Source organism: Nicotiana sylvestris, chromosome 8, assembly GCF_000393655.2.
Source record: "Nicotiana sylvestris chromosome 8, ASM39365v2, whole genome shotgun sequence".
In the NCBI taxonomy this organism is placed as follows: domain Eukaryota; kingdom Viridiplantae; phylum Streptophyta; class Magnoliopsida; order Solanales; family Solanaceae; genus Nicotiana; species Nicotiana sylvestris.
In genome coordinates this window covers 132,869,472-132,893,518 of record NC_091064.1, presented here as the reverse complement: position 1 = coordinate 132,893,518, position 24,047 = coordinate 132,869,472, and the positions used below count along the sequence as shown (strand labels likewise).

Genomic DNA, 24,047 nt, shown 5'->3' with positions numbered 1-24,047 from the left:
ACCATAAATAATAGAAGGGTAAAAGAGACTCCCTGGTAGGCCAAAGGCCGAAGCACTAACAACTCATGGGGTAATCAGACTTCTCCCAAGCTTGGTCCTTCGTCCGGGTACCTCACACTTAGTTCCAACCATTTGGTTTGCTATTGCATCCTTCCAATACCTTTTGCTTTCCATGCTCCTAGAAAATAAAAAACTGACACTACAAAAATAATACAATTAAAAAATAAATAAATAAATAAATAAATAAATAAATAAAAGCAATAAAGCTGGGTTGCCTCCCAACAAGCGCTTGATTTAACGTCGCAGTACGACGCGAATCACTTTTTGCCTCCACCTCGAGCTTATGAATTAAACCCCCAATTTGGCATAAAGTTTTCGGCTATGCTCCAGGGGTGGAGGAACAAATCTAATTGGCCCAAGCAACCATTGTACTATTCTACACTTCTTGGCTTTTAGATGAGGTATGTAGTCCTGCCTTTCTAGCAAGAAAAATTCCAGAATGTAGGCACCTTATTCCTCATTCCTTGACTTCTCAATCGGCTCGGATGACTCTATTTCCATATCGTCATCCAATCACAATGTAGAAAACTATTTGGAGAGAGAACCAATGCGCTCACACACATGAACTTCAGGACTTTCAGCATCCCCAACATCAATGATACTAGAGTCAACAAAATTTGTATCCTCAATATCCTTGGCTGACTCTAGTCTCACTTCTTCAACATTGACATCCTCAAATTATAGTTGGCTAGGTTGTTGATATTCTACTCCGACCTCCCTAATTAACACCTCAAATTCATGCTCTTCTTGGATACTATCATCAATATTGGCTTGTTGAGCATTAAAAGCTCCAACCACTTGACTCAATTGAGCCTCCAACTTGCGAATAGTTGCCTCTTGCCTTTCTATCTGCAATTGTTTTTCATTATTTTGTTTCAGAAGACACTTTAACATAACCTTGATCTCCTTCAGGTCTGCATACCCAGGTTCTTTGTTCCTATTAACTTCACAAGAAAAGGTAGAACCATCATAGTAAGGGGTTGGGGGAAGATAAGAAATATAAGTACAACCATTAAAGTGACCATTTTTACCATCACACACATTCCACAAATAAGATTGAGTTGGTGCACATAACTCGCTCTCGGGAATATTTTGATAATTTTGATACTGGTGGTTTCCTTCACAATATATATGAGGATCAATAGTAGAATTATCTACACCTAAATTCCCATAATTCCAAGATGTCATGTTTCTCAAATCAACAGTCATAAAAAATACAAAAAAAAAAAACAAAAAAAAAGTTCAAACTTGAACCCTAGCAATATATACAACTACAACTACACCGTTAGTTCCCCGGCAACAGCGCCAAAATTTGATCACGCCCAACACTAGTCCTAAAAAGGATATGTGGTCGCTGCAAATATAATCCGGTCTAAAAGTACGGAGTCGAATCCCACAAAGAACTAAGGCTTAGCTATATCTGTTTAATATCACTAAAAAGATAAGTTTGAACAATTTTCCAAATTATAAAGATTGAGATTAATATTTCTAACTAATTAACTAGCAAATACTAGAAAATCGTAAAATTATCAACTAACGAGACAAAGAGTTGGAGACTAAATTAAGGAGGTCTAAAGTTATGATTTTCTCAATTATCGGAATCCTTCTAGCTATGTTCCCTACAATTTTGCCAATGTATTCTCTACTGATCGTGAGCACTTTAGATGCCGTAATTCTCTCTCGAACAACTACAATAATTTACTAGATATATTCTCTCGAACTACGCTACTTGACTTTATCTAATCGCTCATTATGACCACGTCAAGGCTTTGTTATTTCTAAACCTGCCTTTAAACCCACTGTATTGATTTCTCACATACGTTAGGAGTGACGTTGTTCAACAACTACCTAAATATGTACTCTCTCTCGAGCACTACACACTAAATAGGCACAGTCAATTGATGTCTATTCAATCAACAACAACAAACACGTAGTTGAACAAGTAGAAAAATCCAACGGCTCAATTATATAAAAACATAACAAGAATTTATCCTACAAAAGGTTCTATCAAAACCCTAGATAACACATTAGCTATTCATAATAGTATGTAAAACTACAATACTAAAAGTCATAACCACAATGAAAAAATAGGAAGAGGAAGGAAAAACTCGTAGAAGAATTCTCCGCCTTGCTCCTATTGTGTCTCTGCCTCCTTAGGTCGAATCTGTGTCAAAAATTGGTCTCCTCCCCTCAAAATACCCTTTTTCCATGCATATATACCAAGTAGGGTCGGGATCAAACTATTATACCTTCTCCTACGCAAAAAGGACAAGTTTCCCGGCCTGGATGCCCGCGGTCGCGGCCCGAGCGTGGTACGGCCGCGGTATTTGGCAAGTCTACTGCCTCAGCCCACCTCAGGTCCGAAGCCACGATTTCGACCGCGTTTTTCACCCTATTATGTTTGGAATTTGGAAAAACGTAAAACATAATAGTTATAGACCATTGAGTTAGATTTACAACCATATATTGTAGAGCTCAAATGGAGCTTTGAGCAAAAATTTATGTGCATTTTACTAGACAGTGCATAATATACCTACTCTATTTATCGTTTTGATGCTCTATTATCCATTGATCCCCGAATACGATCCCGGCTTAATTCCTTGGGCTTTTACTCAGACTTCAAAGATCCAAATCACTTGAATTCATTCCATAACATCTATATAGCTCGGAATCACTCCTATAAGGCATAAAACACACAATTAGTGCAAAACACTAACGATTAAAACGCTAACTCAACTAAAGTGCAGTAAATTTGAGTGTAATAAACGACTAAAATACGTAATTATAGCTTATCATCATGGATAAATATTTATATCAAAAAATGTTGTTGAACTTTGTTTATAGCTTAAATAGTATTTGTGCACTTCCCCCCGAACAATGGGTCTCTCGAAAAAAATCAGAAATATCTTGATTTATAATTGCTAATTAAAAATTATCACATTTTTAAAAAGAATTGAAATTTAACTGTTTTTTATGTAAAAATAAAATCTAAACAGAAACCTTTTAGAAATTTTGGAAAAGTTCCAGCCTATTATCTTGGAGTTCGAATTTTTATATATGAGATTCTAGTATAATGTTCAAGAATTTCGTAATGTGCTAGAGTTCCAACATAATATGTTGGAGGTAGGGTGCACAAAGGAAACCGACAAACCGCACCAACCTGATAATCCGAGTCAAACCAAGAAAAAAAACCCGGCTATGGTTTGGTTTGATTTGGTTTGGTGTTGGAAAAATAACCCGGTCATAATTGGTTTGGTTTGGTTTGACTAAAGAAAGTCAAACCGAAACCAAACTAACCCGATATTACATATATAAATTTTTTAGATATATTTAATATATAAATATGCTTATTGTGATGTAATTTATAAATATTTCTTAAATTTTTTCATAATTTTATCTTTTAAGGTATTATTTCAAGGTTGAATTTAGAACTTTTGAATGTTCCAATAAGTTTTATAGTCATTAATATTAGTAACTTAAATAATGCTAACAAAATCCCAAACAAAAATTAAATTAATACTAATGTTAACAAAAGACATTCAATTCAATACTAAGAACGGCAATGTATTGAATATCTATTTTTTGTTTTGTAATAATTTAGATAAAAATGCATAATTTATTTTTATTTTTTCTTTAGAGTTTATTCATGTAATTAACAATCCCTTATTAGTCTACTTATTTTAGCATGACTTAGTACTTTTAGATTATTTTATTATTATTATGGCTTTCTAATCAATAATATTTATATCATATAATTTTATTGTCTTTATTGTTAAATATTTTAGGATAATGCCATAACACATCTCATATTTTGTATTATTTTCTTGGAAAATACCATATATAGTTGTATCTTACTAGGATTATAGAAATATTTTGAGCAGAAGTTATATGTTTTGTGCTATGAAGATTTTACAGAAAAAACCCCGAATAACTTGAAAACCCGAGAAAAAACCGAGTTTTATTGGTTTGGTTTTTTAGTATATTTAATAACCCTACACAATTACTTTGGTGTGGTAATTGCAAAATCCAAATCAACCCGACCTATGTACACCCTTAGCTGGAAGTTTATAAGCAGAAGCTCCATCATCCAGCTTATTATACTGGAACTTTCCGTATTTCAACTAAGAAATTTTAGTCCAGATTTTATGTCCACATAAAATAACAATTATTTTTCAATGACTTTGCAAATGCTAAATATTTTTTAATTATCAATCCAAAAACTGGCTAGCACATGCTATTTAGATGGGGTCCCTGGAGTGAAAATGGCATGTAGTAGCCACTAAATAAGGGTGTATTTAATTTTTATCCACTATTTAAAATGCTTATCAAAAATAGCCACTACTAAGGGGGAAAAGACACAATTACCCTTTCTCTATTTCTTGTATAATCCCAAAATCGACGAAAACCCTTATTTCATTCGTTCAGAGTTTTGCGCTTCTTCATCTTCCTCGTATGCAAACTGCAATCTCAGTTAAACTTCTGCTCCTTCATCTTCTCCGTCATCTTCTGTCAATCGCGACTGGTAATATATTTTTTTATGCATTTTCGTTTTTCTTTATTTGTAAGTTGGTTCAATGCCGTGTGAAGTATGTGTGAAATTTCAAAAATTAGCATTATATGTTGATTCAGTGTAGTATATTTTGTGTGATTCTGTTTTTGATAAATTTTTAGTGTGTGAAATTTGAAATGTGTTTGTGGTTGATTCAATATATTTGATTATGTAGGTATATTTCATAAAAATAGTCGTAGAAATTCATAAGCTTACTGATTATGAATTTTCAGTTAACTGTGTTCATTAAATGTAAAGAAGAAACGACATTAAATTTTGTAGTTGGAATTCAAAGTTAAGGACTGATTGTCCTTAACTTTTGCACATGAAACTTGAAGTTAAGGACAAAGTGTCCTTAACTTTGGATGTTGAAAGTATATGTTAAGGACTGTATTTCCTTAACCTATGCACTTACAATTTAAAGTTAAGGACTGATTGTCCTTAACTTTTGCACATGAAACTTGAAGTTAAGGACTAAGTGTCCTTAACTTTGGATGTTGAAAGTATAAGTTAAGGACTGTATTTCCTTAACCTTTGCATTTACAATTTAAAGTTAAGGACTTATTGTCCTTAACTTTTGCACATGAAACTTGAAGTTAAGGACTAAGTGTCCTTAACTTTGGAAGTTGAAAGTATAAGTTAAGGACTGTATTTCTTTAACGTTTGCACTTAAAATTTAAAGTTAAGGATTGTATTTGCTTAACTTTTAAACTTGAAATTTTAAGTTAAGTCCTAATCTTTGTTTGTTTTTCCTTCTTTTCTAGTGTTATAATGGAAGGCGATCATTTTTTTGATTTTGACGATTGGCGTAATTTTCTGGTATATTGGAAAGGAGATTTTCAATATAAGGAAACAATTAAAAGTTTTCTGTCGAATAGCCAATGGAAGAAATTGAGGGAAAGTATTTTTGGCAACTTCTTCAGATTACAAAGTGTGAAGTTCTCGGGTAAACTTATGCACTGTGTATTGCTTTCTGAAATTGTTAGTAATGAACCTGATTCGATGACCTTCAAGGTATTTGACCGCGATATTAAGTTTACTCGTGATGCATTCCATATTATTACTGGTTTGAAGTCTTATTCGTCGCTTGACATGAAAGGTTTAAATGAGAAAGAGAATAGGCTTTTAAGAGTCTATTTCCCTGGAAAGGACAAAATTGAGTTGGCTGATTTGTATAGTTTTATTTCTAGTCGCCCACATGGTACAACTTCATCATTTGCTGGCAGTGATGATGATGCTTTGAAGTTGGCAACACTCTATTTTGTTGAGTCGGTTTTGATGGGCAAGAGGAAAAATAGGAATGTGTCGGAGCAAATAATGAAAATAGTTGACGATGATGCACTTTGCGCTTCCTTCAACTGGGGCTCTCTTGCTTATGAGACGCTATTAAAATTATTGAAGAGTTGCTTGAAATCAAATGAGAATGATGTTCAGAAGGAGAAAGAGAAAGAAAAAGATATTGATAGCTACACTTTAGTTGGCTTTCCTTTTGCGTTTTGTGTCTGGATTATGGAAGTACTTCCTATTTTCCAAGAGAAACAATTTGTGAACTTCAAAGAAGTTGGTTATCCTCGAATGTTATGTTATTCTGAAATGAAGTCTCCACAATTTGATGCTCTTTGTAGAAAATATTTCCATAATAAAAAAGTAAGTTAATGTAATTACTATCTCTTTTTTTGTTTATTTGTTTTAGTTATGTATACTTATGTTTAGTTTTTCTTATATAATAGGTGTTTAAGTTGATTGAGGTGTCACCCTTTATTCCCGTGGAAGAAGAAGATACAGAGCCTCTTTGTGTGGAGGAGCCAGTTTCACAAGATCAAGGCTCAAGGTCTTCTTCCACACAATTTGACGAAGGCGTACTTAAGGAAATTGTTAGAGTATGTGTTTCTGCCTTTGAATAGTATTAGTTTTTTATTTGATTATTTCTTGCTTACGAACACCTTTTTTTATATTATGTTTTTTGATTCAGAGATTATCAGAGAGTTTTAAGAAGGATTTGCAAGCAGAAGTTACCAGAGTTAATCAGAAAATTGTTGTATCAGAAAAAAAGATTGAGAACGAAATCAAGGTAATTTCAGTTAGTCCAACTTTAGGATTTTGTGTCCTTAAATTTTGAACTTGGAATTGAAAGATAAGGACTTCTTGTCCTTAACTTTTGAACTTTGAAATGAAACTTAAGGACATCATGTCCTTAAGTTTTGAACTTGGAATTCAAAGTTAAGGACTTCTTGTCCTTAACTTTTGAACTTGGAGTTCAAACTTAAGGATTGCATTTTCCTTAAGTTTTGAACTTTAAGTTCAAACTTAAGGACTGCCTGTCCTTAAGTTTTAAACATGTCCTTCTCTTTGTAACTTAGTTGCTTTCTCAGGATTTAAAGAAAACTCTAGGATCAAAGCTTGATACTTTGATGAACATGTTTGGATCGTACGTGTTATTATTTGTTATATTATTTATATGTACTTAAGATTTATTGTTTAATTCACTGCATATCTTACATTTCTCTTAGGACTGATTGTGGTGCATTCCTGATCAAATTTGCCGAGTTGCTGATGATTGGAAAGGACGTGCAGCAATTCCAACCCGAAGACATAAAAGACTTTCGAAAAGAACTTGCTGCAAATCTTTGGGCACATGGTGAATGGAAAAGAAATTCTGGTTATGATACTCCACCAGAAAATGTTGGTGATGATTATGAGAGTGAAAATGAAACATTCTGTCCAAAGGAGTTGTAAAGAAATTGTGGTGTTATTTTTGTATAAAATTGCTGTAAAGGTGACATCTGAATTATGCCAGTTTAGGATAGTTCTGAAATATTCTGTAAATTTGTGAAAAGGCACTTATATTTTGTTTTGTTGGCATAGCGTAATTTTTTGTAACAGCTATGCAAAATTACAATTTCAAAAGTTATGTCAAGGCATTTTGTTATTTATTTCGTTGTTTCTCTCAACTGTTGATTTGTCCATTGAGTTTGTTAGTATTTGTTCATGACTAAGTGTAAGTGAACTTCAAATTCAAAGTTAATGACCAAATGTCCTTAACTTTTGAACTTGAAATTCAAAGTTAAGGACCGACAGTCCTTAAGTTTTGAACACGGGACTATAACTTAAGGACCTCATGTCCTTAACTTTTGAACTAGTACTTCAAACTTAAGGACTCCTGTAGTTAATTACAAACAGTCCTCAAGTTTTTAACATGGGACTATAACTTAAGGACCTATGTCCTTAACGTTTGAACTTAAAATTCAAAGTTAAGGACAAACAGTCCTCAAGTTTTTAACATGGAACTATAACTTAAGGACCTCATGTCCTTAACGTTTGAACTTAAATTTAAAGTTAAGGACAGACAGTCCTTAAGTTTTTAACTTGTATTTCAAACTTAAGGACTCCTGTAGTTAATGACAAACAGTCCTCAAGGTTTTAACATGGGACTATAACTTAAGGACCTCATATCCTTAACTTTTGAACTTGAAATTCAAAGTTAACGATAGACAGTCCTTAAGTTTTTAACATGGGACTATAACTTAAGGACCTCATGTCCTTAACTTTTGAACTTGAAATTCAAAGTTAAGGATATACAGTCATTACGTTTTTAATATGGGACTATAACTTAAGGACCTCATGTCCTTAACATTTGAACTTAAAATTCAAAGTTAAGGACAAACAGTCCTTAAGTTTTTAATATGAGACTATAACTTAAGGACCTCATGTCCTTAACTTTTGAACTTGAAATTCAAAGTTAAGGACAGACAGTCATTACGTTTTCAAAATTGCAAGTTGAACTTACTGACTCCTGTTAATAACTTTTAATTGTTGAACTCAAAAGAAATTAAAAGAACGTAACAAGATATAAATATTGAAAATCTAGGCATCCGCTCAAATTAGAATAATAATGAATACAATCTATAGCAAAAACTTAAAAGAGTCGATAAACATAAGTGTATATTTCTACTCTTCTCTATGCTTTCTTGAAAATGGATGGAGTGCCGGAGAATATATACAAGTTGTTCTATTATGACCAATTCTTCTGCAACGACCACATTTGAATGTTATTTTTGATGGCTCGGTAGCAGGAATATGCCTTTTCTTTTGCCTTCTACCTGGTGGCACTTTGAAATCTGGAGGTTTAACAATTTGTGACTTAACACTCTCTGGTACAATCCATGAATCAGTATGTCCTACAGGATGTATTTGTCTTTCATATGTTTTCAGCCAAGATTCCTTTAAGTACCAGTGCGAACAAAAGTCAGACTTCTTGATGTTTCTCTTCTCGATAGCTGCAATTGCATGTATGCATGGTAATTCATCAAGTTGAAATTGAAAACAATCACATGTTCTTTTGTTTAAGTCCACCAAGAAAGTTATTCCTTCTTCTTCAACTCTAGAACGCCATGAATCAACAGGGAAGACCTTCAATGTTGAAAAATTATAAGTGAGTACATTATGTTAAAAAATGTCAAAATCATAATATAAACATAAAACATAATACTTACGTTCAAAGTAAATGCTAAATCTATTCTGTTCTTCAATTCCTCCTCTACCCAACAAGAAACATCATAAAATGTTCCTTCTGCTTTATTTCTTCTTTCATAAAACCAATGTTGTAGCTTCACTTGAATGAAATCCATCATTCTTAGTATAGGCAGCTCCCTTGCTTCTAATAGCACTGAATTCATCGACTCAACTATGTTTGTTGTGAGCATGTCATATCTTCGTTGTGGACTACAAGAACATGCCCATCTTTCCGGTGGTTCTTCCATCAAGTAGTCATAAGTTTTCTTATCTACATTTTCAATATCTGACATGTATATGTCAAATTCTTTACGCTTGTATACTCTTGCAGCACTTTGGAAAAGTTTTATGACCTCACTTTTCACCTTTCTTCGCTTTAGGTTCTGCTCCAAATGATAGATGCAAATCCCATGATGGCTTTCAGGATATACCTTTACAATGCCATTTGCAATAGCTTGATGCCTGTCTGATAAAAAAATCAAATTCTCACGGCTCCCAATTGCATTGCGAAGCTGACTAAAGTACCACTCATAGGAATTGTTGTTTTCAGATTCTGCTATTCCAAAGGCTAATGGGAAAATTTGGTTATTTGCATCTTTTGAAACTGAAATCATTAAAACACCACGATATTTTGACTTCAAAAAAGTCGCATCAATAGCAATCACTGGTCTACAATGATTCCAACCAGCTATCGATGATCCATATGCGTAAAACATATAAAGAAACCTGAAAATACAATATAAAACAAGGTTAAAATACCCGAAGTTTAGGACAGTCAGTCCTTAACTTACATTTACAAGTTATAAAGTTAAGGACATGTTGTCCTTAACTTTTATTTCAAAGTTCAAAACTTAAGGACTGGAAGTCCTTAACTTTTAATTACAAGTTCAAAACTTAAGGATAGGCAGTCCTCAACTTCTGGTTATAACTCAAAAGTTAACAAGGCTAAAGACAGCATGTCCTAAATTGTTTACCTGTTGTTGTCGTCTATCTTTATGTTAGTATAAGTTCCCGGGTTTTTACTTGTCATCATATACAAGTATGAACACAATAATTCATAATTTTCTTCGGGACTTCCTCTTATTAAAGCGGAAGCATGTTGAATAGCACGCCACGCCTTGTGATATCCAATGTCTAGTCCATGCAATTTTTGCATCTCTGCCATGACAAAAGCTGGTGTAACTTCAAATCTTGGGTCCCGAAGATTATCGATAATGTAACCACTAATCAACTTTGAAGTAGCATGCCTTTGATCTGCTTTCCTAGTGTTAACAGAGCAGTCATGCTTTTTCTCAAGCTTTACTATCTTGAATAATGTTGAGTCTTTAATTCTGAAAGCACGCACACACCAACGACACCTATCATCATTGCATGTCAACGAATATCTTGTTGAGCTTGATCTAACAACTTTGAATTCAAAATGTCCTTTGATTGCTACATTAGAAAAACAATTAATTATGCTCTTCTTCTTGTCAAATACTGATCCGACTTTTATTTGATCCAAAGAAGCATTTTCTCTTAATATCGTAGTTGGGGATTCTTTTTGTTTCAAATTTGATCTTCGTTTAGTTATTTGAGTGCAGGTTTTGTCAGCAACTACTTCGATTACCGGTGCACTCTCTAAGACTTGAATACCCAAAGCTTGTTCGTTGTCAATCTCTATAATGCTTTGTCCTTCTACTTGAATAGAATCAAATGTTTGATGCACCTCTTCATTTAATGGTTGAGCTTCAACCATATCTACTTCAACTATCTGTTGGCATCGCTCTTGATTGTCATGTTGAGTTTTTGTGTTGGCATGTTCATTGCTTGTTGATGCAAAAACTCTTTCCGAAATATCAACTATGAAACGACAGCTCTTGAAGAGTGAATGAGTTTTTAGCAACTCTATACATGTGTGAAGATCTAAATCTTTGGATACAAGCATTCCTTTGCTTGTTCCAAGGTTGATATCAAACCATATCACTATTTCAAACTTTTCTCTATCCAATTCAATAAGCTCAAAAATCTGTTTAACGAAATCTTCAAACTGAATTGACTCAGGTGCTAGGAAAAGCTTTGTTTGATGATCAAGATATTTATAGTCTTCAGTCCATCTACCATTAAAAGCAACTATTATGCATATTGTTTCCATCCTACAAGTCAAGAGAATGGGAAACAAAGGACATACGTTATAAAGCAATCCTTGCAGAATTAAGAAAAGGTGTACTGTAAGTGCAAGACCAAGATAAGGATTGTCTGTCCTTAACATTTAAACATGTAATTAAAGTTAAGGAGTGTCAGTTCTTAACATTTAAACATGTAATTAAAGTTAAGGACTGCCAGTCCTTAACATTTAAACATGTAATTAAAGTTAAGAATTGCCAGTCCTTTAACATTTAAACATGTAATTAAAGTTAAGAACTGTCAGTCCTTAACATTTAAACATGGAATTAAATGTTAAGGACTGCCAGTCCTTAAGTTTTAAACATGGAATTAAAAGTTAAGGACTGTCAGTCCTTAACTTTTGAACCAGAAATTAAAAGCTAAGGACTGCCAGTCATTAACATTTAAACATGGAATTAAAAGTTAAGGACTGCCAGTCCTTAACTTTTAAAGATGGAATTAAAAGTTAAGGACTGCCAGTCCTTAACTTTTGAACCAGAAATTAAAAGCTAAGGACTGTCTGTCCTTTAACATTTAAACATGGAATTAAAAGTTAAGGACTGTCAGTCCTTAACATTTAAACATGGAATTAAAACTTAAGGATTGCTAGTCCTTAACTTTTGAACCAGAAATTAAAAGCTAAGGACTGTCTGTCCTTTAACATTTAAACATGGAATTAAAATTAAAAGTTAAGGACTGCCAGTCCTTAAGTTTTAAATATGGAATTAAAAGTTAAGGACTGCCAGTCCTTAACTTTTGAACCAGAAATTAAAAGCTAAGGACTGCCTGTCCTTTAACATTTAAACATGGAATTAAAAGTTAAGGACTGCTAGTCCTTAACATTTAAACATGTATTTAAGAGTTAAGGACTGTCAGTCCTTAACATTTGAACCAGAAATTAAAACATACAATTTGAAACTCAAGCTACAGGACTTTGTATACAGAAGAACAACAACAAAGTGAAGGACATTTTGTCCTTAAGTTTTTTTATTCAATTTGCAAAATGAGGCCAGTAGAATCAAAGTTAAGGACATAGTGTTCTTATTTTTTTGAATTCAATTTCCAAAATGAAGACACTATGTCCGGAATACAGAATTATCATAGGAGGCGATGTCTATAAATTTATCAATCCAGAAATTCAAAAAAAATCAAATTCTTATCTAATATATAATCAAATCAATACAGATCTAAAAAAGTATAACTATAGCGAAATAAAAATTGATAGAAACACATGAAATTACAACTTACTGTTTATCTATGTTGTTTTTTTGGATTAGATTGCTGAATTTTTGAAATCGGGAAGAGAAATGGTGGTTCGTCCTCAGTTGATCGCCGTTGCTGCTGTTGCTCGCTTCTTCTCTTTGTGTAATTGCTGCTTGTGTTGATAGCGTAGGTATAAGTTATACCAGAAGGATATTTTCGTCCAGTCAGGTATAAGTTTTTTAAAAGGAGTGACTAAAGTCTAAATACATTGAAAACAGTAACTTTAAAATAAAAGCCACAGCTTTTAGTGGCTATTTGTGCCGTTCGCCCGTCCCTGGAGAAAGACCCCAACAGAACAACTACTGGCCCATTTGCAAATTCACCAGACAGCCCATTTAGTAAAGAATTTTAATCTCCTAATTAATTTTGGAACAGATCTAGTAGGGTTTTAGCGTAACAGGGGTTTTCCAATAGAAGGGAAATATCCTGCTACCAAGACTCGAGTAGTCACTGAAATTCAGATAAGGTTCCAAAATATCCATAAACAATTCCAAATAGATGCATTTCCACTGAAATTCTCTCCATCTTTTTCTATGGCTGCAAAATTCTCCACTGCTCTAGACATCCATTGCAGTATACCTTACACCTCAGACACAAAGCTGCCTTATGGATTGTCATCAAGATTAGCAATCAAAAGATTCACTATTCATTGCAATTCTACTTCCAAATCTCCAAAAGCTCCACCAAATGTTGTAGATTCTCCAGGAAAAAACCCATCTCTTTCTGAACAGCTAAAGCCACTTTCCAACACCATTCTTGATGACCCACCAAACCAGGCAAGAATTCTTTCTAAGCCAAAGTCCACTTGGGTGAACCCCACCAGGCCTAAACCTTCTGTGCTATCTTTACAGCGTCAGAAGAGGTCTTCTTACTCTTACAATCCTCAAATTAGGGACCTTAAGAACTTTGCCAGGAGGCTGAGTGATTGCCACTTCTCTGATGATGGTTTCTTGGCTGTTCTTGAAGATATTCCACATCCACCCACTAGAGATAATGCTTTGTTAGTGCTTAATAGCTTGAGACCTTGGCAAAAGACTCTTCTTTTTTTCAATTGGATCAAGACCCAGAATTTGTTTCCCCTTGAAACCATCTTTTATAATGTTGCTATGAAATCTCTGAGGTTTGGGAGGCAGTTTCAGAAGATAGAGGAACTTGCTTATGAGATGATTGAAAGTGGGATTGATTTGGATAATATTACTTATTCTACTATTATCACTTGTGCCAAAAGGTGTAATCTGTTTGACAAGGCAGTGGAGTGGTTTGAAAGGATGTATAAGACTGGTTTGATGCCTGATGAAGTCACTTATTCTGCAGTTTTGGATGTGTATGCTCAGTTAGGGAAGGTTGAGGAGGTGATGAGCTTGTATGAGAGAGGTAGATCTAGTGGGTGGACTCCTGACCCTGTTGCTTTTGCTGTAGTGGCTAAAGTGTTTGGTGCTGCTGGGGATTATGATGGTATTAGGTTTGTGTTGCAAGAAATGAAGTCACTTGAGGTGCAGCCTAATCTGGTTGTGTATAATACATTGTTAGAAGCAATGGGAAAGGCTGGGAAGCCTGGTTTGGCTAGGAGTCTGTTTGAGGAAATGGTGGAATCAGGGCTTCGCCCCGATGCCAAGACATTAACAGCACTGATCAAGATTTATGGAAAGGCAAGGTGGGCTAGAGATGCTTTGGAACTTTGGGAAAGAATGAAGTCTAATGGATGGCCTATGGACTTCATTTTGTACAATACATTGTTAAGTATGTGTGCTGATCTTGGGTTGGAGGAAGAGGCCGAGACGCTGTTTGATGATATGAGGATGTCGGAGCACTGTAGACTTGATAGTTGGAGCTATACAGCAATGCTTAACATATATGGAAGTGTAGGAAATGCAGAGAAAGCTATGGCTTTGTTTGAGGAAATGTCTAAAGTAGGGGTTGAGCTTAACGTTATGGGATGCACTTGTTTGGTTCAGTGCTTTGGAAGAGCAAAAAGAATTGATGATTTGGTTAAGGTGTTCGAAGCTTCAGTAGAGAGAGGAGTCAAGCCAGATGACAGACTTTGTGGTTGCTTGCTCTCGGTTGTGTCCTATTGCAAGGGCAACGATGCAGATAAGGTCCTTGCTTGTCTGCAACATGCTAACCCAAGATTGGTAGCCTTTGTCAAGCTGCTGGAAGATGAGAGCACCAGCTTTGACATTGTGAAAGAAGAGTTCCGGTCCATACTGAGCGATACATCAGATGATGCCAGAAGGCCCTTCTGTAATTGTCTAATTGATATATGCAGAAACAGAAATCGCCCAGAGAGAGCTCATGAGCTTCTGTACTTGGGAACTGTATATGGACTATACCCAGGTTTACATACTAAGACACCAGAGGAGTGGCGATTGAATGTCCGAGCGCTATCAGTTGGTGCAGCTCAAACTGCATTCGAAGAATGGATGGGAACATTGGCTAGAATTGTGCAAAGTCAAGAACCCTTGCCAGAAGTGTTATCGGCTAACACTGGAGCAGGGACTCACAAGTTCTCACAGGGTCTGGCAAATGCCTTTGCTTCTCATGTGGAGAAGCTATCTGCTCCCTTCAAAGAGAGTGAAGAAAAGGCTGGTTTCTTCATTGCAACTCGCGAAGATGTAGTGTCATGGGTACAATCAAAGGCTGCTGCAACTGCATAGATCATATTTCACCTAGTTGAGATCAGTAATTAGGAATATGGGTTGTAGTAAACTTGATTGATGTATGTTAGGTAACTGAAATTACGTAGCCATTTGCATTCAGAAAGTATTGAACTTATATGCATAAAATATATCTGGTGTTCCTTTCCTGTTGCCCCATTTGTATGACAAAATTTTTCCAAATCAAATGATTCAAGACCTTCGTTCCTTATCTCCTCGTCTTCGAGGAAGGAAGGTCTTTTCCCGATCGGATCTTTGCATCCACATGTGCGAGCGGGACAAAGCAAGCTTTCCCGAATACGACAGATGCGGAAGTGGCTAAAGAGTCGGAGGAAGAAAGTTGAATTTTACACAAGGGTATGAACAACAATTCTCTCTTCTGTAAACTGCATTGGTGCTCCAAATACAGATTCTCGCCTAAAGCTCTGTGACTAAGCCACCAACCCGATTACAAGCACTTTGGCTCTAAAAAATAGAGATGAGGAGGGACACAAAAAAGAAAAGAAAGAACGAAATTGAATGAATGAAAGTACCCTCTATGCAAAATCTATAAAGGAAATAAATGAAATGATCCTGTTTCTTTTTTTTTTTAGGAGAGCAGTCCCAACTACAGAAGTTCTACTTTCAGTGAAGTAAACGCCCACTGAGCCTTCCCCAATATCTAGCACTATTTTTAGCTGTTTGTCAAGACTCAAGAGGATAAGCAGACCACTGTGCTTATGTTGACTACAAACGATCCGCAAAACACCCAAAAAATCCAGCTTCGTCGCCCAAGATCTCAACTCAAAAAGAACAAAATTGCAGCAGCACACTATACATGGATAACAATTCTGGCACAGATGCCAGCAGTAGTAAAAACTCAGAGGTATTTGCCTGACGACTTCCAAATTCTTGCTTCAAGAGATATCACCATAACAGTAACATCGTCATGGTACTTCCTGCGGTCTCCTTGAGGGATATCCAGCAATTCATGAAAATCCATTCCTGCAGACAAAAATTAAATCCACTTTGAGAACAGGTGTCTGGCTTGTCCTAAAAAGATTCATATAGACAGCCCAGCATATGATAACCATGATACCAAATTTGATTACACTTTTTTTTATTGGTCCATATTTGAGTAGATTTACCCAACCACTAAGATCTAGAGAAAAGTAGTAAGTATGAAGCTGCCAAGAATGTTATCATGACAGATGGATCCTAAGAATTTATTAGTCTTCATATTCCATAGCTTTTACGAAACTTAGATAAGCATGCCACTAATAGTATTCCAGAAACCCAAGAGTGCGCACAATTGATAAGTGAAAGATGAGCTTAGGCTTAAGAGTGAGGGCATATAACTAAGATCACAGCCACAGAAGACATGGTGGCAAAGTGTCACCACCAATCTTAAGCATGAAATTAATAGAGGCAGGGCATAAACTAAGATAAAAGCCCCAGTACGCCCGTGAAATAGCTGCTACATACTTACAACACAACATATTTTAACATGCATTCCTTTTTAACACAACAAATGCAGAGGTGAAGAGATTTCTAAGCTGTTACATAGCAAACACAATCACAAAAGGCGATATAGTTCTCAAGCTTCAAATTTTTGAATACGGCCAAACCCATTGCAGCCAAAGGAAAGGAAGGATTTGACCATTACTGTAGTAATAACACATTCAAGCATATAACTGTCAAAATGGGCTTGGTCCATGAGGCCAGCCCACTATTTGGGTAAGGCTGGGTTGGGATTGTTTTACTCCATTTAAAGCTGAGGCTTATAAGCCCGGCCCAAGTCAGCTCGCTTGCCCTTGAGGCTTGACCGAGGCTGGCCTGTTGGCCAAAAATTAATTAAATTCATATTTAAAAAAAGTAAAAACTAAAAAAATATTAACTATAATCCACATTTTCCAACCTTAGAATTCTCATTTATCCTTTCATATCAACTAGAATTTATATGTTTGATATGCATGTAGTATGACAAGATTAGTTTCTCTTTTGCTTAATTAACAACGAACTAGGAAAGTTTTAAGTGACCAATAATAAAGTTTTAAGACTCCTTACAAGAAACAGACCTCACACTGATATAGAAGAATTGTAGTAGAGGATGCGTGGAACTGGGAATGCCCAGTTTCAGTTTTGACATTGTACATATTTGCTATTGGTAAATAAAATCATTTAATTACTAAAAAAAATAAATTTTTTAAAAGAAAATATTACTTTAAGGGGCCAATGATCAGTTTGGTTACTTTAATATATTATTAATTATTAAATTGCTCTTCAGTATAGAAAAAGGTCAAGTTTTAATACCGAAAAACACTAGTAAATTTCATGAATTTTAAATTTTTCATGGATTATAATGATGAAATCAACAAATAATGTTAAACCTCAATTAAAAAACCTTAACATATTAGCTTATCGAAGCAATTCCTGAATCTAAGGAAAGTGAAAGAAAAATATTAAAAAATATTCATGTAACGTTAAAAAAAGAAGAGCTAGAGATATAAACAATTTACTTTTCAATTACGAGATTCCTTATCAAATATCAAGATTCTTGTACATTCTAAATAAACAGAAGTCGTTCATATGATTAAGAGATTATGTCACGAAAAAATATCAAAAGATTTGAAGAAATATTTTTTTTCCTAAAAATGTTGAGGCCCGGCCCGCCCTAGCCCGCAGCCCTCTTAGGGTTGGGCTGGCCATTTTAAGGCCTATATAAATGGAGGGCTAGCCCACCCTAGCCTACCAAATTTAAAATCCCACGAGACTTGGGCTGGGCTAGCCCATTTTGACAGCTCTATTCAAGCATTTGGGTAATGGGTTGCTTGATGCCTTGTAATCACACTCAGTTTTTCCAAAAAGAAATTAGTTAGGTTTTTTTGGTAGTAAAAACAGGTGAAACAAACACTTCCTGAAAACTCAAACGACGCTTGCTAGCTCAGCTTTTTGGAAACTTCTGACAGATGCCACCAAAAAACAGCACACAACTGCATAAGTTGCAGCATGCAAGTGCAATGGAAAAAGACATAATTTTATGTTACTGCCTACGTTATCCGAATTGTAGAATTTAGTTGTCCCCACCTAATAAAGTGAAACATCTAACAGATAACAGCAAGATGTGTAAGAGGACCAAAAGATCTGATAGATTTTGCAGATAAAATTTTCATGCAAGAATTCAAGCTACTCAGCAATAAATAAACATCACAACCTCTATTGCATAGCGAGGCATAAAATTACCAAAAAATGGAAGGTCACATTTTATCCTTAACTCCACACTGGGAGTATGGACAGGAATATTACCAGCTTTCTTGGCTGCACGGAACAAAAGCTCCGCAATCAGGTGTTGAGCAGGATCCCCATCTGGAAATTTCTCCATGAAATTCTCAACAAGAGAGACCACCTCCTCATTGCTCAAGTATTGGTATAGGCCATCAGAGGAGAGAACCAAAAACTGATCACCTGGACAGAATCTATGGTGACGCAACGAAGGTGTACAAGATATGTAAGGAGCATGGCCAATGTACACATTCCGAAACATTTCTAGCAATGCATCGTTAAATTTAGGCTGTACGAACATATAATCGAAAATATTATGGTGATTAGCAACAAAAATACAACAACAATAACAACAACAACCCAGTAAAAATCCTACTAGTGGGGTCTGGGGACCTTACCCCTACCCCGAAGGAGTACCGAAAGTCCCTCGGCTCAAGAAAACAGAAAGACAAAAGGAGACAATACTAGTATCACCATGGAAATCATAGGAAAAATAGGAACATGAAATCTAGAAGAAAAATGCAAAGCAAAAGCGATAGCTAGTAAAATAGGTCCTGCACTGAAAACCGAAATAGTAAGATACAACATTGCCACTAGCTATCTTAGACAAAAACCCTACCAGACTAGTCTCACAAAGGTACGAAGTAAGGCAAGACTCGACTACCTCCTAACCCACAACCCTAATACTCGACCTCCACAAAAACATCACGTAGCTCATAGTTATTCATCCAAAAAACCGGAAGCAAATATGATTCAAGTCTCCGCATGAAAAATGCAAAGATATTGTTTACCGTGAAAATGGTAACAACAATTAAATTTGTTAATGAGATTCTAAAAATACGTGATCTATTCCCGAGCTAGTTGTTAGAGCAGTTGATGCTAAGAACGTGTAGTATAATGATGAAATGCGAGCTAAAACGAGACAGTAATCAAACCGAAGGGGCCTATTGCCCGGATGCAAAGCCGGTCGATAAGGACCTCGGGGTCGGGATTCGAATCGAGCTCGAGCTATCGGGGGCAACCGGGAATAGGATAACAATTAAGGATACGATCAAGCGAGGCTCTTTATGGCCAGTGTTGCGCAATATAGCATGAAACAAGTAAGAAGACAATAGATATTAAAGCGGCCTCGGGCCAGTGAGAACAAGCAAAATAGGAGAAAAGAGAGGGAGAGAGATATTATTGCATTTGTGGAGAAAATTGAGCAACATCAGCCCTTTACAAAGTGGTATGGGTTCCCCTTATATAGGCGAGGAAACACGGTATGGTACAAATATGTAGAGATTAGACACAAAGTAGGTAGATGGGATGGTTTGACGTGATGGCTCAGCATAGGCTCTGGATAGGCCGGACCTGTCTGGAGTAGCCATGTGCCTTGGGGGCTTCCCCCTCTGTCCTGACTTCAGTCTTCGTTTCCTCCGAGTCTGGCTCCGACAAGCCCCGAGGTCGGAAACTTGGTCGCGTCCTCCCGCCCTCGGGGTCCCGAGGCATGCTTCCGAAATGTCCCGACAGCGAGAAATGAAGTCTTCTGATTTTGCCGCATACAGATATTCTCCGCGTTTCCCATAATAAAGAGATGGGAAATGATTCTGACACTTGACTCATTGAGCTTCTTTCGGCGACGACGTACCGATGATGTGACTCCTGGCCTGAGCTTAGCGGTGATTGGACATCCACGGGCTCGTAGTTTTCAACTTCATTCATTGCATTCCTGATTCTCGTTTTTCAAGGTGAAGGTACCACCGTCGACTTGATTTTCCATGGATGCATTAACTGCCTCCGTTGGTCAGCCTTCCAAAGCCTAGATGACCATATCGTAATCTCATATAAACGGGGGTGCCTTGGCTTTGCTTTTCCTATCCCAGTGCTCCCGTTGTCTCGCTTACCTTTCCCTTCTTATCATCTTCTTTCACCCCTGAACATCATGCTAGGGACTCTTGACCTTAAGGCTATTTGGAGGAGTTTCCTTAGACTGTGTTGTGACCTTCTGCTGGGGCTTCCCTTCGTCGAACATAAACGTGCCATTCTATTGTTGTTGCGATCGTCGGTATGCTGGGCCGAGGTGATGATGGACGGGGAGTCGGTTTCTCCATTATGTAGATAGCTGTTCGGATTATGCACCGCTGCTCACTCTCCTACCCGGCCTAGTGTGGTACTTCATCCCTAGGGATTTTTCTTTCCTAAGGGATAAAGTGGCACTACTGGCCGCTGAGGCTAGGGCCCGCTGAATTTTCAACCTTTGGCTTCGGCGGGCCATGTCTCTTTTCTCTGCCTTCTCTGCGTCCCCTCCTTTTACTCTTCTTCATCTTCTCCGGCGGGGATCCCTCGGGAAATTGAGCTGGGAACCTATGGGAGGTGGAGATCGAATGAGTCACCCTCAAGGATACGTGCTCGAGGGTGAGGCGCCCGAGGATGATGATACCAGAGATGGACTCTCGAGGGCGGATCGGGCGCCGGGTTTCATCACATATACATCCTTCCGTTCCTCCGCTTTGGGCGTAGACTCTTATAGGCTTTTGCAAGTTGTATGTAATTCCCCCTCGAGGGCTGCTTGTACACAAACTTTTATAAATAAGAATATACCCTGTTGATTTTCGCTTTCGAACTTTGCTTTGTTTCTATATGCTCTCATTCCCTTCGGGGCCTTTTGAATGCTTTCTTTTGTTTGCTGGCTGATAATATCGGGCTTGGGCATGGGAGTCCATCCCAGTCTTCTGCTGATCGGCATAGCTCTCATCCGAACCTATCGTCGTACTTCGGACCAATCTTGGATTGATCTGATAGGTCCGGGCTATCGAGGCCCTCCAAGTTGTATAGAGATCATGCGTCAAATTCTGTGGCATGCGGGAATGTTACCCTGGATGAAGGTCATCTTCAGGTACCCGGGCCCCCCTATTGATCTTAATGTAGATAGCCCCTTTATAATGTATAGGAAGTCGGAGTTTGCCTGTATTCGGGCGCTTTCGCGATCGGAGCTTCCTGTGTTTATTCCTCTTTTCAGAAAGAGGGGATCACGAGACTAGGTACTTGCCTTGAGTCAAGTGGTGGCATTTAAAGCTTCCCGAAGTCCGACTTCTTTGGGCCGGGGGTTCTTGACGTATAGTACTATCTCGAGCTCGGAGATAATACGAACGGCTCCTCGAGTCTTGACTCCTCGTTGAAGGATGCTTTCTGTATCAGGTATTGCCCCATCGATCTGTATCGAGGCTGTTGGCTTCCCAGGGCCTGCCTCGGGCAGGCGAATCATCGCTGCTTCTCACATATATGTGGGGCGGCTTCGGCTTTTTCACAAGACTTCACTAATTTTAGATAGCCGCCTTTCTGCTTTGGCACGGGGTACTTCATCTCTTTAGGTGCAAAACATGTTGGTGCGCTTGCTTGCTTTGACATGTTAGCTTCACCATAGTCATGGAAACCACTTCGGGGCCGATCCGGTAGGGGACGGGGGGTGCTGCTCCTGGTGTTCAGAACCGAGGGAGTTCGCTCTGGAGACGACATCCTTGATAAGAGAGGAACACTTGGAGATGGCGAGGAGATACTGCGGGTGGAGCAAGGGGATAACACTGCAGGTGCTTTCCCCAGATGAGGGCATTGTGGACTCCACCGATGGATTCTTGAGCGTATACCTATACCCTTTCGCATTTGGCCCCCCTGATAGGGTTGTGCTTGATTTTTGCTTGAAGTATCGGGTTACCCTGGCATAGATTCATCCGTCGTTTTGGCTAACGGCATTGATAATGAGGTTCTTCGCGGGGAAGGCTGGGCTTGAATTCACGCTTGATCACCTTGTCAGGCTATATCGACCCTTCCATCTTCGAGGCCTACTAACTCTGAGGTGTCTTTCGTCCATGCCCTTTGTTATTGATGACGAGGAAAACATGTATCTAAAGTGGGCCAGTTGGTTTATCCGGGTCCGGACGACCGACATTATCCCTGTGGGGTTTTTGCCATTTCTTGAAGGGTGGAATTATACACGTGAGTGAGGCATTTGGCGCTTTTTCAGGTTTCGCCTATAGCGAGAATCGGCTGAGTAATAATGTTGTCTCCCTTGTTGCAGTAACTTCGTAGATGCCGGGTGAAGTCTATGATCTTCCTGGCTGGGTTCGGAAGCTGGTGTCCCATTCGTCCTACGACGAGCGCAGGTGGCGAGTTGTACTACGTATTGGATGGGAAGCGCAGTACCAAGGTATGTGTGTATGCTGCCTTTGCCTTGCCTTCGCATACCCGAGGTAATATTTTCCGCTTCCATTTGTGCTGGATTCGCCGTTTGCAGGAGCCTTTAGTGGTGCTGGTCGGGCTCACATTTCCAAGGAAGGGGCATCGCCCGGGTCCGCTGCTCCTGGAGCGCCTGATTCCCGGCCGGCGGTTCCATTGAGCGAATACGCTGTGCCCGAGGTCGGTTCTTTTGGGGCCACAGGGGCAAGATCAACAAGAGTGTGTTCCGACTTCGAGGAAGTCTGTCGACTTCACTTTGTGGTGAGTTCATGTACAGTTTCCCTGTGCCCCGTGCTCTCCTCCCTCTATTCAACCTTCCTTGTGTAGGCCTATGATAGGCTTAGGTCTGAGCTCCTCCATCAAGGGGTCAAGCTTCAGAAAATTCTGGATGAGAGCGAATCCCTTAGGCTCCTTAGCGAGGAGAAGGAAGTTGAGCTGCAACATTGGCGATATGAGGTGCACCGGAGCTCAAACTATGAGAGCTATTTGATGGAGCAGGTAACTTTCTGTAGTACGTGCTTCGCTCCTTTCTAACCTTAAGGCTAACCTCTTTTGCAGTATCAGTTGCAGAGAAAGGTGGAGGCCTTCAGGTACCTCAAAGGCGACGTCAACCGTGTCAGAGTTGTTTGCGGGGAGCTAAAAGCTCAAGTACAGGCTCGAACTTTGGAGGAGATGAGTGTCTCGGCTAAGGTTCCTGCTGTCACACCTCCTTTTTACCTCCACCCCGCAAATGGTCATAAAAGGGAGTTTTTCCAATTAAAGGACAATCGAAACGGGATTTATTATTTAATTCAGAGTCGCCACTTGAGAGATTTATGGTGTCCCAAGTCACCGGTTGAATCCCGAATCGAGGAAAAGATTGACTCTGTATTACAGTCCACGAACCAGAAATCCAAGTAAGGAATTCTGTTAACCCGGGAGAAGGTGTTAGGCATTCCCGAGTTCCGTGGTTCTAGCACGGTCGCTCAACTGTCATATTCGGCTTATTTATCTGGTTTTAATACATGTTGAACCTACGTGCAAATTTTAACTGTTTACCGCTTTTATTACTATTATTTTTAACGAGAATTGCAACGTCATGAAAATACACCTCGAACCACGTCCCATCAATGCACCCGTGGTTATTGACACATTTCAACTCTTTTGAGATTTAGATTTGGGTCACATAAATGTGCACCCTAGTTTAAGAAAGTAATTTATTAAAGGCGCGCCTAAGCGACTAGCATATCATTATTTTGGGTAGGGCCGTGAAATTTTGCTAAACGGCCCATCCCGAAGTCTAAGTAATTTTACCAACACGTATAGAGGGCCCCGCAGCTTGTGTATTTTTTGTTTGTCGAGGCTCGTCTCATTCATATTTTAAAAAAAAGGAATTTGCAACGTCGTGG

The 24,047-nt window shown here is 37.9% G+C and overlaps 4 protein-coding genes and 1 long non-coding RNA gene across 5 annotated transcripts; 2 read left to right on the top strand and 3 right to left on the bottom strand.

The window, feature by feature from the left end:
- Positions 1-5,380: 5,380 nt before the first annotated feature.
- Positions 5,381-7,545, top strand: LOC138875690 (uncharacterized). The gene is made up of 5 exons (XM_070154552.1): positions 5,381-6,256; positions 6,340-6,489; positions 6,582-6,680; positions 6,982-7,037; positions 7,120-7,545. The coding sequence occupies exons 1-5, from the start codon at positions 5,381-5,383 to the stop codon at positions 7,343-7,345; spliced, it is 1,407 nt and encodes a 468-aa protein (XP_070010653.1). The 3' UTR covers positions 7,346-7,545.
- A 920-nt stretch (positions 7,546-8,465) lies between these two features.
- LOC138874407 (uncharacterized) lies at positions 8,466-9,278 on the bottom strand. Its single transcript, XR_011401388.1, has 2 exons — positions 9,103-9,278; positions 8,466-9,019 (listed from the first exon to the last, which is right to left on the bottom strand). It is a non-coding gene; the product is annotated as an uncharacterized lncRNA (long non-coding RNA).
- A 114-nt stretch (positions 9,279-9,392) lies between these two features.
- Positions 9,393-11,372, bottom strand: LOC104234149 (uncharacterized). Its single transcript, XM_070154551.1, has 3 exons — positions 10,096-11,372; positions 9,553-9,847; positions 9,393-9,407 (listed from the first exon to the last, which is right to left on the bottom strand). Exons 1-3 carry the CDS (start codon positions 11,370-11,372, stop codon positions 9,393-9,395), a joined length of 1,587 nt encoding a protein of 528 aa, XP_070010652.1.
- A 1,548-nt stretch (positions 11,373-12,920) lies between these two features.
- On the top strand, positions 12,921-15,330 carry LOC104234065 (pentatricopeptide repeat-containing protein At5g46580, chloroplastic). The gene has a single exon (XM_009787563.1). It carries the CDS (start codon positions 13,063-13,065, stop codon positions 15,181-15,183), a length of 2,121 nt encoding a protein of 706 aa, XP_009785865.1. The 5' UTR covers positions 12,921-13,062; the 3' UTR covers positions 15,184-15,330.
- Positions 15,331-16,042: 712 nt separating this feature from the next.
- On the bottom strand, positions 16,043-18,706 carry LOC104234066 (probable protein phosphatase 2C 26). Its single transcript, XM_070154550.1, has 2 exons — positions 18,406-18,706; positions 16,043-16,167 (listed from the first exon to the last, which is right to left on the bottom strand). The coding sequence occupies exons 1-2, from the start codon at positions 18,704-18,706 to the stop codon at positions 16,043-16,045; spliced, it is 426 nt and encodes a 141-aa protein (XP_070010651.1).
- Between the last annotated feature and the right edge of the window lie 5,341 nt (positions 18,707-24,047).

Bases quoted from the DNA above. Each gene is read 5' to 3' on its own strand.
- LOC104234066 (XM_070154550.1), bottom strand. From the start codon at position 18,706: ATGTTTCGGAATGTGTACATTGGCCATGCTCCTTACATATCTTGTACA. The intron at 16,168-18,405 runs GTAATTTTATGC...TTTTGTCTGCAG, and splicing joins ATGTGACCTTCCATTTTTTG to GAATGGATTTTCATGAATTG.
- LOC138875690 (XM_070154552.1), top strand. From the start codon at position 5,381: ATGGAAGGCGATCATTTTTTTGATTTTGACGATTGGCGTAATTTTCTG. The intron at 6,257-6,339 runs GTAAGTTAATGT...CTTATATAATAG, and splicing joins AATATTTCCATAATAAAAAA to GTGTTTAAGTTGATTGAGGT. The intron at 6,681-6,981 runs GTAATTTCAGTT...TTGCTTTCTCAG, and splicing joins AGATTGAGAACGAAATCAAG to GATTTAAAGAAAACTCTAGG.
- LOC104234065 (XM_009787563.1), top strand. From the start codon at position 13,063: ATGGCTGCAAAATTCTCCACTGCTCTAGACATCCATTGCAGTATACCT.
- LOC104234149 (XM_070154551.1), bottom strand. From the start codon at position 11,372: ATGTTAAGGACAGACAATCCTTATCTTGGTCTTGCACTTACAGTACAC. The intron at 9,848-10,095 runs GTAAACAATTTA...TTGTATTTTCAG, and splicing joins AAGATAGACGACAACAACAG to GTTTCTTTATATGTTTTACG.